This window comes from Pistacia vera, unplaced genomic scaffold (assembly GCF_008641045.1).
Source record: "Pistacia vera cultivar Batoury unplaced genomic scaffold, PisVer_v2 Contig310, whole genome shotgun sequence".
Classification (NCBI taxonomy): Eukaryota; Viridiplantae; Streptophyta; class Magnoliopsida; order Sapindales; family Anacardiaceae; genus Pistacia; species Pistacia vera.
In genome coordinates, this window is record NW_022196125.1 from 1,133,704 (window position 1) to 1,153,497 (window position 19,794).

The window sequence follows — 19,794 nt, forward strand, 5'->3', positions numbered from 1 at the left end:
TCTCGTTAAAAAAAAAAATGATGTCTAATCGAAAATGTGTGTCACATTATCTACTAAAATAATTATATATTTATAATGCATACGTGCGGATTAAGGATAAACATCTAAACACTAGTGCACAAAATTCAAAACCAAAGTTAATGTCTTTTCGTTCACCTTTGATTGGCACATAAAAAATTTCAGGACATTCGACCATAGAATTTTAATACATATATATTAACTACAAAACTTGATTCAATATTTTAAAAATTGTGTAAAATATTGCAGTAAAAATATTTATGAGAAACAAAAAGGAAAAATTCATTGCCACTAATATACAAATTGATGACATTTCACTATGTAATTATGTAACACCAAACTATGAATCGTCTTTAAACTTACCCAATTTGTTAAATACGTTTTGATTATAAGATTATATAATACGTTTTGTGTATCTAAAACTTAGAGTCCTAAAAAATATAAGCTCAAATTAGAGTTTGGTTAAGACATCTCAACCGCAAAACCAACCCAATTTTTAGACTTGGGCCGGGCCGGGCCGGGCCCAGTTTCTCAGAGCTTCGTTGCAATATCCATGGCAGCGAACCAGTAGACGGCCGTTAAAATTCGCGCCAGGATTTGAAAGAGAAGAAGATATGCGTCACTTAACTCACCATCTAAAACAACGTTGTAACGTGGTTACATTCAAATCCTTCAGCTTTTCCAACTTAGCAGAGCAAAACACCCCATCTCTTCAATACCGTAGAAAAGGGCGCGTTTTAGCCCACCTCTTACAACTCCCCGTAACAGAGAATTCTATCCGTGGTTTGTGCTGTGAACAAGTTCACGCTCAAGTTATCGTTAATGGGTTGCAGTCTGATACGTTTCTTGGGAACCTTATGTTGCATAAGTATTCGAAACGGAAAAATTTGGGTTATGCTTGTAATTTGTTTGATAAAATGGGTGAGAGGAATTTAATTTCTTGGTCTTCAATGGTTTCTATGTATACGCAATCAGGGTATCATGAACAATCTTTGGTGCTATTTATTGGGTTCTTGAAGAGTGGTGATGGACGGCCGAACGAGTATATTTTGGCGAGTGTTGTACGCGCGTGCACGCAGTTGAGTGGGGGCAGTTGGGGCTGTGATTTGGGTGAGCAAATTCATGGTTTTGTTGTTAAGAGTGGTTTTGATCAAGATGTTTATGTGGGCACTTCGTTGGTTGATTTTTATGCGAAGAGTGGGAGTATAGATAATGCGAAAATGGTTTTTGATTGTTTAGTGGTGAAAAGTGATGTTACTTGGACTACAATAATTAGTGGGTATGTGAAAAGTGGGAGGAGTGATGTGTCATTGAAGTTGTTTAGTGAAATGAGAGAGACTGATGTTGTTCCTGATAGATATGTGCTGTCAAGTGTGTTGAGTGCTTGCTCGATGCTTGAGTTTGTTGAGGGTGGGAAGCAGATTCATGCTCATGTGTTGAGGAGAGGAACAGAAATGGATGTTTCAGTGGTTAATGTGCTGATAGATTTTTACACGAAGTGTGGGAGGGTGAAAATTGCTAGGAGGCTTTTTGATGAGATGGTAGTTAAGAATGTTATTACATGGACCACAATGGTTGCCGGCTACATGCAGAATGCATTTGATAGGGAAGCCATGAAACTGTTTTCAGAAATGACAAGATCGGGCTGGAAGCCTGATAACTTTGCTTGCACAAGTGTTCTCACGTCATGCGGTTCACTTGTTGCTTTAGAGCAGGGAAGACAAGTGCATGCTTACTCCATCAAGGCCAATCTCGAGTTTGACAATTTTGTTAAAAATGGTTTGATTGATATGTATGCAAAATGTGATTCCTTGGCTGATGCTAGAGGAGTTTTCAATATAATGGATGATCACAATGTGGTGTCTTATAATGCAATGATTGAAGGATACTCAAAACAAGAGAAGCTGTCTGAAGCATTGGATCTTTTCCATGAGATGAGGCTTAATGTCGTCCCCCCTAGCCTTTTGACATTTGTTAGTATCCTTGGTCTATCAGCTGCATTGTGTACCTTGGAATTGAGCAGGCAAATTCATGTTCTCATCATCAAGTATGGAGTTTCTTTAGACTTATTTGCTGGAAGTGCTCTGATAGATGTTTATTCCAAGTGTTCTTGTGTTAAAGATGCAAGAATGATATTTGAGGAGATGAATGAGAAAGATATTGTTGTGTGGAATGCTATGCTTTTTGGTTACACCCAACAGTCAGAAAATGAAGAGGCTCTCAAACTCTACTTAGAACTACAATTGTCGAGACAAAGACCTAATGAATTTACTTTTGCTGCTCTAATAACAGCAGCTAGTAACCTAGCAAGTCTCCAACATGGTCAACAGTTCCATAGCCACCTGATTAAGCTTGGTCTGGACTTTGATCCGTTTGTCACAAATGCACTTATAGATATGTATGCTAAGTGTGGGAGCTTTGCAGAGGCTCATAAAACTTTTAGTTCCACAATTTGGAAAGATGTCGCTTGTTGGAATTCCATGATCTCAACATATGCACATCACGGAGAAGCCAAAGAATCTCTTTTGTTGTTTGAAGAAATGATAAAGGAAGGACTAAAACCCAACTATGTCACATTTGTGGGTGTGCTCTCAGCATGTAGCCATGCTGGACTTGTCGACGAAGGACTCCATCACTTCGAATCAATGGCTGGATTTGGAATTGAACCAGGGACAGAACATTATGCTTGTGTAGTTTCTTTATTGGGCCGTGCTGGTAAACTACACGAGGCTATGGAATTTATTGAGAAAATGCCCATAGAACCAGCAGCAGTTGTATGGAGAAGTTTGCTCAGTGCTTGTAGAACTTCTGGTAATGTTGAACTGGGGAAATATGCTGCAGAGATGGCAATATCCATTGATCCAACGGATAGTGGCTCATATACTTTACTATCAAATATTTTCGCATGTAAAGGTATGTGGGCAGATGTCAAGAGCGTGAGAGAGAGAATGGACTCTGATGGGGTAATGAAAGAACCTGGTCGTAGTTGGATAGAATTGAACAATGAGGTCCATGCATTTATTGCCAGAGACAAAACTCATTGCGAGGCTGATCTTACATATTCAGTTTTGGACAATTTGATTTCGCAAATTAAGGGAATTGGCTATGTGCCTGATACTACTATTCTTCTATTGAATGACTAAGGAAGCATAGCATAAGGAAACCAAAATTAGCTTGATTTATTGACTGATAAATATGCAATTGGAACAGCTTACTACTCGATGTAGAATGCGGAAATGTTCGCTGGTGCATTAACTTGGTTTTACTGCAAAGCAAGTTACAATGGAAGCTGAAATGCCAAGGTAATGCATTAGCTTAGACAGTTTGAATACGTAGCAACTGAGACTTTGTCATGAGATGCATAATCTTTGGACATCAGTCATTGAACTGGAAACATCATGGAAAATAGATGTACAGAATTTTCGAAAGACTTAATGCATCTCTTGGTTCTTGGATAGTACAAGAAGAAAATCAAATTTCAAGTTGGTGAAAACATAAGGCAAAGGAAGAATATTTGGAATATTTGGTAACCGCAGACCTTGTAGATTATTTATTCCTTTTCTTAAACCTAAAAATCTTAATAAAAGAGAAGTATAAGCGAGATAGGCAGTAACTAGTACTGTCCTGCATCTCCGAATACATTTTAATTTCAATTGGAACGATCATCTCTTTTGAGCACAAGTTGAACTCTGATCTGATACCTTCAATTTGTTTATTCACCTCTCTTCTGAAGATTGATTGAGCAAGCCTCAGATTGAGCAAGCTGAACTTCAGGAATTGATCAAATTCCTTCACCTAAGAACCAGGTTAGTCTGTACGATTCGATATGAAAGCGTCTTATCTTCCTATGGAACTATTTCCTTAAAATGTTCACATTTCTGTAAATATGTTGCTTCATAGTTTGATAAATATGCCGATCATGATATACATGTTTTCATGACCAAGTGATCCAAGCTTCTGTAGCATGTAAACAATATGCTTTCTTTTCATCAATACTATTTTTCAATGTTTCCGTGTTCATTAGACTAACACACGTAGTGCTGGGTTGTTGATTACTCTGGTTTTTATGATTTTGAACTATTAGTTCTTATTAAGTAGCACTTATTAGCTCACATAGATTTTTGCAGGTTAATGACAGAGTTCTTTCTCAATAACTAAACAAACAGAAGCCGAAATTGAATTAATTTCTACACTTGCAGTGGTCTGTGCTATGCCCCTACATACAACAGCCAAAGCAAGAGAGGAAAGCATGATTCGCGGTGGAGGAGCTGGCATCAAAGACGGCCTTACGGCTACAGTTGCATCAGGGTGCTAGTAAAAAGCAACCTTCAACACTTCATGGCCAAGCAATTGCTTGAGGAGATTCTTAAGTTGGTGGTCCAACCACGTGAGTTGGGCTAAGTTGTGCTCATATAAACTTACAGCCTGCAACTTCGCTGAGTCACACCATGGAATTGAGAGCTCCAAGTGGATCATTTTTGGTTAGTAGAACTAAGGATTCGAGATGAACTGAAAACTGGGTTAATGTGTCCAACTGCGTGCTAACCCACAAGGGTTATTTGGTCGATTAAGACAGCGAGAAGGTAATCAGGATGTCTAAATCAGCTAAGATTATTTGGTCGATTAAGACAGAAACACGGTAGTCATGAAGTCGAAATCAGCTGAGTGTAAACAATTCACTCACTGAATCAACTAACCTTGGAAATGGATGGCGCTAAAGTGTGCCGCCTACACCAGGCCGTCAAGGGCAAGTGTCAGGCTGATAAGGTTTATAATCATAGGTTTAGTATTTAATCTTGTTAGTAAAACGCTTATTTCACTCATGTTTTCAATTTTTGTTTCACTATGTAAATTTGTCCTAATCCACTTTTATAATTTGGTGAATGATAAATCTAGTTAAAGATAATAAATCAGTGAAAGATTTGTGCAAAAACTTTTAGTTTAAAAGATCTTACCCTAATACAATAAAGCCTATAAAACCGATACTCTATACAGTCATACAAAATTTTATTCTTAATTTGAAATAGTTATAAATAAGAATAAACTTTACATTATAATAAGTTATTATGGATCCATTTGGTTCATTATTCTGATACTTTTTAGAATAATATTTAGAAAAAAAAATAAAATTGAGTTACGTTTACGAGAAATATAATTATTAATGTTTTGTGAGATGAATAAAGTAGAATATGATTTTGAGAATATTAAAATAAATACATTTTTTAGTTTTAACTTTATTGGGAAAACCAAAATCATATTTGGAAGAGTGTACCAAATGAAGGCTAATTTTTCTAATTCTCATCTTAAAGAAAGTTACCTCTACATAGTAAAATTATATGTATATTGTAAAAAAATATATACTATATTACATTAAGGTTTAAGATGAAATAAAATATTATCTAAAGTTATTTGAGACAATAAGTTATGCTTTAGAGTTGTTACCACATCTTTTAACTTACAGTTACATTACTCACTAGAATAGACATTTTCTTGTTGAAGCCAAAACATTTCTAGCTTCTCAAGCATGTTTAGAGCTTCTTGATACAAAATTTTTTGTATTTCCGTATTATCATTCTCATAATTATTTCATTTCTCTTCTTGTCTAATTGTAGTAATGATTTTTTTTTTTTTAAAACATACATGACTTGTTGCTCATTTGGATAATTAAAGAAGACATTAATATCCATTTGATTAATATAGTGAAGTTGTCGAATCTGATCACTCAATTCTACAATGACTTTTTGATTCCCCTCATCCACTTCAATTGTAACTTACAATTAATCAACATCGGGGGGTTTTAATTTTGTAATGCTTAAAACAATTGGCAATTGTCTGTGACTTCACATCAATTGACCATGCAACAACTATATTTATAATTCCATCAAAGACAACTTCCAAGACATGATCTTCTATCCGTTTCAAAAGTAGGCAATTGAAACGCTGAATTAAAACTTTAATACTATTAAAACATGAATTAAAATCCTGATATTGTACTACTAGAACATGAATCATGAAATAAGAAATTTTTGTAACTACACCTCTATTAAGTTATAACCTCCTTATAGTAATAAAATTAGTTATTCTTACTATTATGACTATAGAGGGATTTTCTTTTATATATATATATATATATATATATATATATATATATATATATATAACCGTGGTGTTACCATAATTTTTTTCTTAAAAAATACATTATGTTATAATTTTATTAAATAGCTACAGAAACGAAATATATACGTTTTACTTAAATATTTTCCGAATAACAAATCCATGACCGATCCACAGCACAAGCCAAAGTATATATCTATGGGCCCAAATCTAAGCCCCAGCCCACATGGCAATTAAAAAAGCCAAACACCTGAATCTTAATTAAAACCCTTCTCGTCCATCTGTTCTTCTTCTTCTACCTGAGGCTGATCGCTCAAGTTAACACTGCCAATCGTCACAGCATAATCTCAGCCGTCCGCCCACCGTGATCCGATTGCCAGAAGAAACCTTCGCTCACCAAAAATGTCGACTGTGATGCGAAAATCAAAGACATGAAGATAGGTGAATCCTAAACCTTAACTTATTGCAAAAAAATTGGTTTAAAATTTTTTATTTTTTTTAATTTTTTTTATTGATGTTATTATGTTTTTATCTCTTAAAAATTGGTGAAATAATACGCTTTTTCGCTAAAAAAAATCACATTTGTCTCACTCGGTTAATTCTCTTTGTTCCAAGCGTTTTTTTTTTTTTTGGAAAAAAATATAAATTTAAAATATGTAGTGCCGGTGTGCTGGTCTGGTACCGTTACCGTAACGGTATTGTTTAGTGGCCTTACTTTGAAAGTTACAGTATTAGAATGTTTTGGCAGTTACCGAAACAGTTTATTTATGTAAAGACACCGGGATATCCCGGCACCATAGCATTTCCTGTGTATAATTGTTACAATAGGTAATTGTGCCGGAATATGTATTGATAAGAATGTCAAACGTAACGTAAACTTGAAATGTTATTGTTACAGTGTGATGTTTCTGTTGGAGTATGGGTCACACGTAAAAAAGTATTTGGTATTTTTAACTTAATTGGACCGCCCGTGTTGGTGTTTGTGTTTATCGCAGATGGCAAGGACTCAAAAGAACAAGGCTCACAGCTCATCACTTGGGCTTGCTCAAGGTACACACCTTTTGTGTGGCTTGTTGTTTTTTCTTGCCAATTGTTGAATAATGACTTGCTTGCTCGCTTTATTGTTAAGCAATTACGTAGCTCCAATATTTGCATGCATGTGTTCATTTTATGTTTGTTGAGTTAAATTTAAGTACACACCTAAACTTACTAATGTTGGACCCAAACAAGTAAACAAATTACTTGTATTATACCCACTAAAAAAATACACAACACTTTTAAAACCCACTCACATTGAAGAGAAATACAAAACATCAAAGAAAGCTCACAACTCACACTCAAGACCCACACTCAAACTAAGAATACAAAAACTTAATTTTGGAGGATACCTAACCCAAATACAAGAGGGTATTTATAGCCTCATCATGCAATCTACACCACATAATAAAATTAAGAAATAATTCTAACCACACTTATTACCACATTTACACACTTCTCCAAAAATCTTTTTCTATTCCTTCTATAATTTTCTAAAAAATATTTTTCTTCAATTTGTTAGAAGTTCTTTTTTTGGACTAAGATAAAATGGTTTGGGCTTTTATTTTCCTTGGGCTGAAATCAAAATATTGGTTGGGTTTTGAATGGCTGGGGTTGATCTTCAACACTCCCCCTCAACACCAGCTCCACTATTTTCACTGTGCGAGTTGACAACGAAACATTTTGAACTTGCCAATGCTAAGCTTTGTGAACAAGTCCGCAACTTGATCATCACCTTGATTTGCCCCATCTCAATTTCTTCTTGCAGAACCTTTTCTCTGATAAAATGATAGTGCACTTCAACATGCTTAGTTCTTGCATGAAAGACTGGATTCTCTGCCAAACGAATTGCTGACTGATTGTCACAGTATAACGGAACTGCATAATCTACTTGTTGATGTAGATTATTCATTAGTTGTATCAACCATGTATTCTCTTGAGTTGCCATTGCTGCTGCTTAATATTCAGCTTCAGTAGTTGATAATGATACCGTCGGCTGTCTCTTGCTACACTAAGAAATTGTTCCAGAACCAAGCTTAAACACATACCCAGTTGTTGATCTCCTAGTGTCATGATCTCCTGCATAGTCAGCATCGCAGTAACCAACTAACTTGCAATCTTCACCTTTCTTGTACAAAAGACCATAGTCAATTGTACTCTTCACATATCTCAGTATTCGTCGAATTGCTTTCAAATGAGGCTTCTTTGGATTTTGCATGTATCGGCTCATAACATTAACTGCATAAGAAATGTCAGGTCGAGTCAAGGTTAAGTAGATTAGACTGTCTACCAATTTTCGATATATTGTCGCATCTTCCAAATCTTTTCTTCATGTGCACGCATTTTGGCATTTGGTTCCATCGGCGTCGAAATCGGCTTGCATTCAAGTATTTCGAACCTCTTCAACAAATCTTTGGAATATTTCTGCTGACAAAGAAATATTTCCTCTTGTGTGTGATCTACCTCTAGACCAAGGAAGTGCTTGAGCTATCCAAGTTCCTTCATCTGGAAACGAATTGATAAATTCTCCTTCGTCCGAAGAATTTCTGCCTCATCATCACCGGTTATGATTAAATCATCTACGTACACTAGCACGATAGCTAGCTTTCCTTCATTGGCTTTGACAAACAAGCTGGAATCTGTAGGTGTTACTGAAAAACCACTTTGTGTTAGAAATTCAGCAATCTTACCATACCACGCCCTGGGTGCTTGTTTTAACTCGCAAAGTGTTTTCCGTAGCTTACACACATATTTAGGATGATCTTGGCTCTGAAAACCCATTGGTTGGATCATGTAGATCTCCCGATCCAGCTCTCCATAAAGAAAAACATTTTTCACATCCATCTGCCACAAATTCCAATCTTTGTTGGCTGCAAGTGCAAGTAAGACTCGTACAGTTGTAAGTTTCGCCACTAGACTAAACGTTTCATCATAGTCTAGTCCGTATTGTTGAGAGAAACCACGAGCTACCAATCTTGCCTTGTACCTCTCAATTGACCCATCTGGACAACGTTTTATCTTATAAACCCACTTACAAGATATGGGTTTCACATCTCTTGGCTTTGGCACCAGATCCCAAGTCTGATTTTGCTGAATTGCATCAATCATTTTATCAGAGAAATGGTCCTGCAAGAAGAAATTGAGATGAGGCAAATCAAGACAGATGATCAAGTTGCGGACTTGTTCACGAAAGGCTTGAGCATTGGCAAGTTCAAAATGTTTCGTTGTCAACTCGGCATAGTGAAAATAGTGAGAGCTAGTGTTGAGGGGGAGTGTTAAAGATCAACCCCAACCCATTACAGAACCCAACCAATATTTTGATTTTAGCCCAAGGAAAATAAAAGCCCAAACCATTTTATCTTAGTCCAAAACAATAGAAGCTTCTCAACAAATGTGGAAGAAATATATTTTTTAGAAAATTATAGAAGGATATAGAAAAGAGATTTTTAGGAGAAGTGTGTAGAATGTGGTAATAATGTGTGGTTAGAAGTATTTCTTAATTTTATATTTATGTGGTGTAGATTGCATGGTGAGGACTATAAATACCCTCCTTTGCATTTGGGTTAGGTATCCTCCAAAAATTAAGCCTTTGTATTCTTAATTTGAGTGTGGTGTCTTGAGTGTGAGTTGTGAGCTTTCTTTTGATTCCTCCAACTACTTGAAGGTCACCCATCGTGCCGACAGGACTTCAACTATACCGAACAAGCTTGACTAACAAACTTGCAGAGTACCAAACTCCTCACGACTCAAGATAACTTCACCAAGAACGATTCCTGACCGTCCCACTCTTATACCAATTGTTGAGTTAAATTTAGAGTACATAACTCTAAACTTACTAATGTTGGACCCAAACAAGTAAACAAATTACTTTTATTATACCCACAATAAAAAATACTACAACACTTTTCAAAACCACTCACAATTTGAAGAGAAATATAAACACTCACAAGAAAGCTCACAACTCACACTCAAGATACCAGACTCAAACTAAGAATACAAAGACTTAATTTTTGGAGGATACCTAACCCAAATGCAAGGGAGGGTATTTATAGTCCTCACCATGCAATCTACACCATATAAATATAAAATTAAGAAATAATTCTAACCACATATTATTACCACATTCTACACACTTCTCCTAAAAAATCTCTTTTCTATATGCTTCTATAATTTTCTAAAAAATATCTTTCTTCCACATTTGTTGAGAAGCTTCTATTGTTTTGGACTAAGATAAAATGGTTTGGGCTTTTATTTTCCTTGGGCTGAAATCAAAATATTGATTGAGTTCTGTAATGGGCTGAGGTTGATCTTCAACAATGTTATGAGATGGAAGGATATTTTTTTTTGTGGTTGCTTTAGAAGCACTTAAAAACCCTGTATTACCTGATCTAGTTATATATGTAAAGCTTGTTTTATGTTACGAAATAATAATTGGTACTTTCTTTTTGGTGTCTCTAGATGCTTCATATATCTTAGCAAGTCCAAATTGTTTATAGGTTTATGTGGATTACTGTTTGCTTATAGCAAGTCCAAATTGTTTTGGTCTTTTAATCCTTAATATGCTTGTTATGTTGATTATTGGACAAGAAAATATTCTAATTGAAGAGAAGTCTCGAGCTAAATATTGGCAGTAGAGTAATGTATACAGGTGGCTTGAAGTTGAGGGTGGCTCACAAATTTTCAGTGTTTTCTTTTTCTTGTTTTTAAACATATTTTATTTGATTCTGTTTCATACTAGTTATCTCGTGAGTAATTTTGTAGTTTACATCCTGTGTTTTATGGGCTACTAATACTTTTCAATTACGAGTAAGTTGAACTTTTGACTCTTGGACCAGCAATTGTTTAGGTGCTTTGAACAGGAGCCCAAGTTTTGAAATGTTCCAACTTTTCTGATACGTTTTGATATCTATTAGAAATAAGTTCACAGTGCTTTATTCATGTTAGCTTTCTTCACATTTGGCTCTTGGTGTTACAAATTTCTTTGATATTACTGATATGTGATTGTTTATGTGGTGCCCTAGGCTAAACTTGCAAAGTTACGAAGGGAACTCCTTGAGCCTACCACAAAGGGTGGTGGTGGTGCTGGTGAAGGTTTTGATGTCACTAAAAGTGGAGATGCAAGAGTTGGTCTTGTCGGTTTCCCTTCCGTGGGGAAATCTACACTTTTAAACAAATTAACGGGGACATTTTCTGAGGTATGAAACTGTTGTTTGTGATCTTGTAAATGTTTTATCTTTTACTTGTTTCATGAATGCCACCAGCCTGTGTGTTTTGGTTTTATAAATTTATGAAAGTTTGATTGCAATCACTAGTTTAAAAAATTAAATTATCTATTGTTTGTGATCTAAACACAAGCTAAATCAACTTAGTGTGATATGCCTCCTGGAAGTTGAAATTCTGAAAACTACTGTTTAGTGATGCATGTCTACACCTGTAAAGACTTCATTTCTTTTAGTGTGGATTTTTATGTTGTTGAGATATTATTTTTGTAAAGGCTTTGAAGCCTATAGAGTTAAAATTCTGTATTTGTAACATTTTTTCTGCCTTGTAAGAGATTGAGGTGAGTGGAAAGGAGGGAGAAGGTGAATGTTGTTCTTTATTACTGATAAAGTTTGACTGCCAATAAATTTGAAGTATTTTCACTTTTGTTAAATCTGCAACTGTGTTGCATTTGTCCAAGTGACTTGTTCTGCATGTGGTTGGCATCCATATATTCAATAAAGGCTTGGCTGAACAATATGGAAACCTGTGTATTTATTGTCATTCTATGTCTGCTGTATGTGTTGGATTGGGATTCATTTTCAAAATTTGTGCTAAGTTATAATCATGGATTCCTGATGTGATTTATATTTGTTATGATATACAGGTTGCTTCATATGAATTTACTACCTTAACCTGTATCCCAGGTGTGATCACATATAGAGGCGCTAAAATTCAGGTACTATTATTTATACTTTCCTTTTTATTTTGGGCAGTGACATGGCCTTTTATAGTGTTAAATTTAGCTGTGACAGTGAACGTTGAACATTATGTTAGGAAACTATATATTATTTATCTGTCAAAATATGTGAGCACCAACCAGGACAAAACATGTTTTTGGGATATGTCTGTATGAGTGCAAATGAATATTTATTGGTTGACATGTTTTTGTTCCCCTGCTTCCCTCAGGGTTGAAATAATTCTATAATGATATATGTAATGCTTCTTCGTTTATGTTTGGCAGTTGTTGGATCTGCCTGGTATTATTGAGGGTGCTAAGGATGGAAAGGGTAGAGGAAGGCAGGTAAGTCATGAAATTGTTTATTCTACTTTTATTTTTAGGATTTTTGCTAGCCTTGCATGTTTGATTGTTCATTTCAAAGTGCTGTAAAAGGGTAGNCAAACTTATTTCAGGGAAACAACCAAATAAAAGAGAACTTACGAAATCCTTAGAAGTGCGTCAATATGGTTGTACCAACGAGACACATTCACATATTCAGACGACGGTGCCTTTGAAAGAGCTGCATGAACTGTAATATCGTCCTTTGAAGCTTGGTACCTGATAGGAGCAACACAGCAAAATGCTTAAAATTCTTCAGGCGAAAGTAACCATCATTACCATCACTATTCTTGGGAGCACACAGACATATATACGGCAAAATAGAACTCACCCAGTAATATAACTGCGAGTCAGAAGGTACTCATCAAGTTTCTTCAAACCAGAGGCTGAGTTAAGATCACCGAACACGACTGCCATCTCCAGCAACTGAAGTTTTTTCTGGAACTACAATTATAGAAATCAAAACTTAAGCATCCATTTCCTTTACTCGAACCATAAATTTTGAGTAACTAAAACTTATAGCAACCTTAAGCTATCTCCAACAGACACTATCGTTTTTAGTAGCTTTAAGCACTGAAAACTCAGAAAAATTAACCAAAAAAAAAAAACTGTTTAATCAGTAAAATTAATAAAGTGGTACAATAGATCATAAGAGCTCCAGTCTCTTTGATAACAAATAAACATACAGCAACCTTAACCAGAGGATAAATTATTATTCGAACAAATCTTCAATTGAGTAGTGAAAATTTTGATTTTTCATGCAAGTAGAACTAAACCATTGATTAACTGTACTCAAAAGCGCACTATAAGCTCAATCAACCAGCCGGGTTTTGCTTAAAAATGAAATATAGAACATCTAAAATAAAAAAATCTAGGAGCTTGTGAAGGAGTAAATGCCTCGAAAAATTGAGGAAAAAAAAAAAAAAAAATACTATCATTAAAAGAAAATCGAAGTAAAAAAAATTGAACTCACTTATCAATCAATGGATACCAACAACAAAGAAAAGAAAAAAGTAAACTTACTAAGTGTGGAGGCTTGGGGCGGCGGAAACGGAGACAGGAGACGGAGAGGGAAGCAGCCGAGCAGGAGGAGGGAACTACGGAGACAGCCGGGCAGGAGGAGGGTATTAATGAGGCAGGAGAGTTGACGTGAAGAGTCTAGATTCGTCTTGTCGTTTTATGTTGTTGAATTATGTCTCAAAAAGCTAAATATACAAAAATGCTTATAGTAAATTATATTAAATAAACTTTTTTATAGAAATTATATAAATAACCTTTTTTTTTTTTTTTTTTTTTTTTTTGTGTGTGTGTGTGAATTGAAAAATGATTTATTTGTGAAATGTGTGTGTGTGAATTGAAAAATGATTTATTTGTGAAAATCTCTCAAAAAAAGGGAATTTTAGAATATAGTAATTTTATTAAAGGCTTTAGAAATAGCGTATTTTTTAACTAAAATCCCAAAAATGGGTTACTCAATATAATTTTGCATATTTTTATACAATAATTAATAATTAATTTAAAATACACCCACAATTATAAGAAATTATTCATATATTCTTGAAATAAATAAACACCCTCTCATATTATTAAAAACTCAATGAAATTATTAAAAAATTCTTTATAAAAATATTATAAACACCCTCTCATACTATTAAAAACTCTGTGCAATTATTAAAAATTTCTTTATAAAAATATCAATAACCCTATTATGCATAATACTTTTTAAGTTTAAAAGTTATGAGAAAAAATAAAATGTTTTTTTTTTTTTTTATTTCTTCTTTTCACCCACTAATAAGACACAAATGCACGTCCTAGAGATGATAGATTTGTTTAAGATCAATACAAAGATGAATATAAATAACATAAAAAGCAAGACGTAATTATGATATTTATAAGGTCAACATAAGTTTTTAATTTTATTTAAATTTAAATGCAATCCATATATTATTAAATTAATACACTATAAAATATTACTTTCATTGTATTCTTTTAAATTATGTTAAAATAAAATTCCAAAATTAAACCTTCTAGACTTATCCAAGAAAAGAGATGTTGATTTTTTTTTTTTTTTTGATTAAATGAGGTGTTTATGCCACACGACTAATCTTTAAGAAAAGCTATTCCACAATAACTCACGACCATGACTCTCCAAGTAATTCATGAACAAAGAAGATACTGTATTTGTATTTATCGGGGGAATCGAGAATTCCATCTCTTTATAATTGGAATTTCATTCAAAAGAAATCCATCAACTTGAGAATTAGAGCAACAATTAATAATACCAAAGAGTGGCAGAAGAGAGAACCCAATTAAGGAGAAGAGTGGAAGAAAAGAAATTAAACAAAAAATAAATAAAAAATAAAAAAGTGGATTGGTTCAACTCTTCATTTCATTTTCATTACACAAACTTCACAAAACCATCTAAAAAAATGGCATTGCTTTGCTTTCTTTAGGCTTTCACACAACAGTTGAANATCATGGATTCCTGATGTGATTTATATTTGTTATGATATACAGGTTGCTTCATATGAATTTACTACCTTAACCTGTATCCCAGGTGTGATCACATATAGAGGCGCTAAAATTCAGGTACTATTATTTATACTTTCCTTTTTATTTTGGGCAGTGACATGGCCTTTTATAGTGTTAAATTTAGCTGTGACAGTGAACGTTGAACATTATGTTAGGAAACTATATATTATTTATCTGTCAAAATATGTGAGCACCAACCAGGACAAAACATGTTTTTGGGATATGTCTGTATGAGTGCAAATGAATATTTATTGGTTGACATGTTTTTGTTCCCCTGTTTCCCTCAGGGTTGAAATAATTCTATAATGATATATGTAATGCTTCTTCGTTTATGTTTGGCAGTTGTTGGATCTGCCTGGTATTATTGAGGGTGCTAAGGATGGAAAGGGTAGAGGAAGGCAGGTAAGTCATGAAATTGTTTATTCTACTTTTATTTTTAGGATTTTTGCTAGCCTTGCATGTTTGATTGTTCATTTCAAAGTGCTGTAAAAGGGTAGTGAAGGGCCATAATTCCTTTGGAGCCTCACTTTCCAGGGAGTTGAATTTTTATTCATTTTTTAATCTCAACTATTTTGATTGTCAATGTCATTGAATGGAATGATACTTAATCGTTGCTGTTATTACCCTTTAGCGTTAATTATAGGTATGGAAAAGTTTAGATGTACTGTATGAGTGCTAATTATGTTAGTATAAAATGGTTATGGGTTTAATATTGACATTTTTAGTTTGCATAGTTCTGGTTCATAAGCATCTTTATATCCTCTTTCTGACAAATCAGTATGCTGAAAAAGTCTTGTATTTGGAATCCAGGTTATCAGCACTGCTAGGACATGTAATTGTATCTTAATTGTTCTTGATGCAATAAAGCCAATAACTCACAAGCGTCTGATAGAGAAAGAGCTTGAGGGATTTGGTATAAGGTAATATGTGTGCTTTTAAATATCTTTATTCAAAAAGCAAAAGCTTTTTGGTGTGCTCTGAGAAAAAAAACGAATTGTACCTTTTTTTTTTTTAAGTAGCCCTACTCTTTCCTCTGACATCATGCATCCATGAAGGCATTTGGCACTTAGTTTGATGCTAATCTTGTAATTTAAATTTATGAAATCTGTATACATGCTGCTGTTTGAAATTTGGGCCAATTTTTTTGCAGTTGTTCTCCCATCTGAATACTTGCTTATTGTTCATATTGATCTAATTATTTTTTATACTCATAACAGGTTAAACAAGGAACCACCTAATCTGACGTTCAGGAAGAAGGATAAGGGAGGTATTAATTTTACCTCAACTGTTACCAACACACATCTTGACTTAGATACCGTGAAGGCAATATGCAGTGAGTACAGAATTCACAATGCTGATATTACTTTGAGGTATGATGCCACCGCTGATGACCTCATCGATGTCATTGAGGGCAGTAGGATATATATGCCTTGCATCTATGCTGTGAACAAGATTGATCAGATCACCCTTGAAGAACTGGAGATATTGGATAAACTTCCTCACTACTGCCCGGTTAGGTTAGTACTATATTTTATTTTGTTATCTGATAATTGCTTAAACCCTTTATCTGTAAACTCTCCTTCACAATTACATGTTGAAATTCATTAAAGATAAATACTGTAAATTGTGGGTGGAGTAAAAATTCATATGGATAATAATATCTTACTTAAACGTTCTCTAACACTGACCAGCTGAATGAAGCATTACAAATGTAGATTTTACCATTATGTGGTATAATACAATGATGTATAGTTTACCTTTTTATAGTGTTAGTATAATGCTTTCGAGTTCTTTTCGCCTGCTTGTTTAGTCTTTTAACCTTTGATTTGCATGACTTTGTACAGTGCTCATTTGGAATGGAACCTTGATGGCCTGCTGGATAAGATATGGGAATATCTTAATTTGACTCGCATATACACCAAGCCCAAAGGGATGAATCCAGACTATGAAGACCCTGTTATTCTGTCATCAAAGAGGAGGAAGGTTGAGGACTTCTGCAACAGAATCCATAAAGATATGCTTAAACAATTTAAGTAGTGAGTATTATTTCCCATATCTTGTGACTTCAAAAGTTTTGATTTCTTAAAAGATGGGAGCATCAGTAATTGAAAACACCAAGTCCATTCTGGACATATTGTTTAGTTGTTTTCACTCTTCGTACACACAAGGAGTTATCATAGGAGTCAGTCCTGCAGTTTATTTTGTGTTACCGAGGAAATAGTACGTCTAGCTTACAGGGCTTACACAGAAGTCTTTTCTGGACATTTGTTTAGTTGTTTGCTCCCGAACATTTTATGTCTGATGGCAACACGATCATCAAGTGTCATAATCAAATAGAGTTGTATCACTTGTGCCTAGAAATACAAGTCAACAGATGCTGCTGACACTGTATTGGGGAGAAATCTTTGGATGAAGACACTTATAATTCATTTGTCATCATTTACTTTTGGTTGGTTAGGATTTTCTTTTCCGCAAAACGCCACTTCATTTCCTTTTTACTTGATATCCTTGAGATGCTCTAGTGAGGCTGAATGTCGTTTCTTTTTTTAGTTTCTGTTGTCATCTTTCTAGTCTGTATTTCTCTCAAAAGTGAGTACTGACTGTGGAAAAAATTATGCAGTGCTCTGGTATGGGGGTCAAGCGTGAAACACAAGCCCCAGAGAGTTGGCAAGGTTTGATTCTAAAACCTGATATTCGTATACTCAATTCCTTTATTTTTATTAAAGTTGTGTTATTTTTATCCGAGTCCATGTTCATTCAGTTTGCCGATTGAAATCTATATTTGGTGGTTTATTCTTACCAGGAACACGAGCTCGAGGATGAAGATGTTGTTCAAATTATCAAAAAGGTGTGATTGAGGAATATCAAAATCCATCTGTATTCTGCTACAAATTTCTTCGTGAAACCTTTCTGTAAGAGTTCAGATCCTGTGATGAGATTAGGTAGAGAGACCAAGAGAAAAGCTTGATGTGTAAGTAAGCCATTTTGTGGTCAAGCGCTTGCTTGGGTGGTGATTCACCTCGTTGCCTGGTTAGTAGTATTTCTAATGTTGTGTTGTGTATGAGATTTGATGACATAGAAGAATTAAGAGAATTTAGCCCTTGTTCCTCTTTACGCCTTTCGTGAGGCATCCATTCATCTACATTTATAAAATCTGAATATCGCATTGTACAAGTCACTCAGATGACCTATTGGTAAGTTATTGTCATTTCTCACATGTGATAAAACACTCTTAACGACGTTTTTGCATGATATAATTCGGATATGATTTATACAAGTCCATTATTCTTCTTATTTTGATTGAGGATTTGGTTACCGTAGATAGAACTTTATGAATGGATTGGGCATCAGAAACAACAACGATCTATGTGGAGGGTAACATTGATGAGGTACTGTAGATAGAACCTTATGAATTGATAGGGCTTAAGAAATAGAAATGGTCAAAATGGAGAGTAACGTTATTCGTTACCGCAGATAGAAGTACCTTATGGTCATTGTTTTAAAACTCGGATCGAAGGGCAAACCGTTTTGCAGTCCGGGTCACGGTTCAATCGGTCCAACCGGTTGGACCGGTCGGTTGGACCGATGACGTCAGCAATATTTTATTTTTTAAAAATTATATATTAACCCCTTAAATCTCAATATATTACAAAAATTTCCCTAAAAAAGTTTAAATTGATCCCTAAAATTTTTATTTATTCCAAAAATGCCCTAATAAAATTACCAATTAATCCTTAAACTTTTGATATATCTTCAAAATACCCCTATAAAATTATAAGATAACCCTCATAATTTTAAAATATTTCAAAAACCCCCCTGAGACCTAAACCGGACCGGAGAAGCTACCGGTTCCCGGTCCAACTGGTTTGACCGGCCGATCCGGTCTGGTTTTTAAAACAAAGCTTATGGTATGGATGGATTGGGCATAGAAAACAAATTCAGTCAAATTCCTCTTTATGATTGTTGTATAAATGCACAAATATCAAGCAACGTGCAATGGTGGTCATTGCACATGCATTCAGTAAGATTGTGATGAAAATAGAGTGATGTTATGGGTACTAACGGATGGGTACTAATCTGTGTACTAACTAAAGCATAGTACCCGTACTATGCGTATAGTACCCGTACTATGCTTTAGTTAGTACACAGATTAGTATCCATCCGTTAGTACCCAAAGTATTATTCATGAAAATAACTAAGCAATAATCCCACAATGAAAGCACATGTATGCCACCATCATATTATTTTATATCTTCTTTATGTCGCTCTCTACATCCATCCATAACATTTACTGTTTGTACAGTTGTATTCTGTGCTGTTTATACAATTATAGGGAAAAATAACAATCTCGCCCTCAGGTAACCTCGAACCAAAATATTACTAATTACCAAAAATGTTACTTAAACCAAACTTTAGAATAAAATTTTATTATCCAACAATTATTTTAGCCAAAAAATTAAAAAATAAACAAATGAGGAGCTTTTATGAATTGTATATGCAAATAAAGTGATATTTCAATTTTCTCGGAAAGATTGTTCACCCATAAACTATTACGAATAACTTTAACACCATAATCTTACAGTAGGATACAGGCGTGTTCCTGAATTCTTGTCTTACAAAATGTATAGATTGATTTATTATTTCTGAGTTAAAAATGCTTAATGGGTTTAGGTTGAATCTGATTGAACTTAATTTTGAGTACAACTTTCCAAAAAAAAAAAAAAACTCTAATAAAAATTTGCATCTTCTTACAGTAAAACAACAAACAGTCATAA

General features: G+C 34.4%; 2 protein-coding genes across 2 annotated transcripts; both read left to right on the forward strand.

Annotated features, from left to right (window-relative positions):
* The first annotated feature begins 626 nt into the window (after positions 1 to 626).
* Positions 627 to 4,516, forward strand: LOC116136338 (pentatricopeptide repeat-containing protein At4g39530). The gene is made up of 2 exons (XM_031422046.1): positions 627 to 3,824; positions 4,218 to 4,516. Exon 1 carries the CDS (start codon positions 633 to 635, stop codon positions 3,159 to 3,161), a length of 2,529 nt encoding a protein of 842 aa, XP_031277906.1. The 5' UTR covers positions 627 to 632; the 3' UTR covers positions 3,162 to 3,824; positions 4,218 to 4,516.
* Positions 4,517 to 7,127: 2,611 nt separating this feature from the next.
* Positions 7,128 to 18,273, forward strand: LOC116136330 (developmentally-regulated G-protein 3-like). Its single transcript, XM_031422037.1, is given in 10 exon segments — positions 7,128 to 7,154; positions 7,156 to 7,182; positions 11,190 to 11,363; positions 12,035 to 12,106; positions 12,392 to 12,451; positions 15,830 to 15,939; positions 16,237 to 16,536; positions 16,864 to 17,055; positions 17,640 to 17,691; positions 17,823 to 18,273. Coding segments are annotated over 10 exon segments (1,065 nt in total). The 3' UTR covers positions 17,874 to 18,273.
* The last annotated feature ends 1,521 nt before the right edge of the window (positions 18,274 to 19,794 follow it).

What these genes read in the sequence shown, in the direction of transcription:
- LOC116136338 (XM_031422046.1), top strand. Translation starts at nt 633, where the DNA reads ATGCGTCACTTAACTCACCATCTAAAACAACGTTGTAACGTGGTTACA.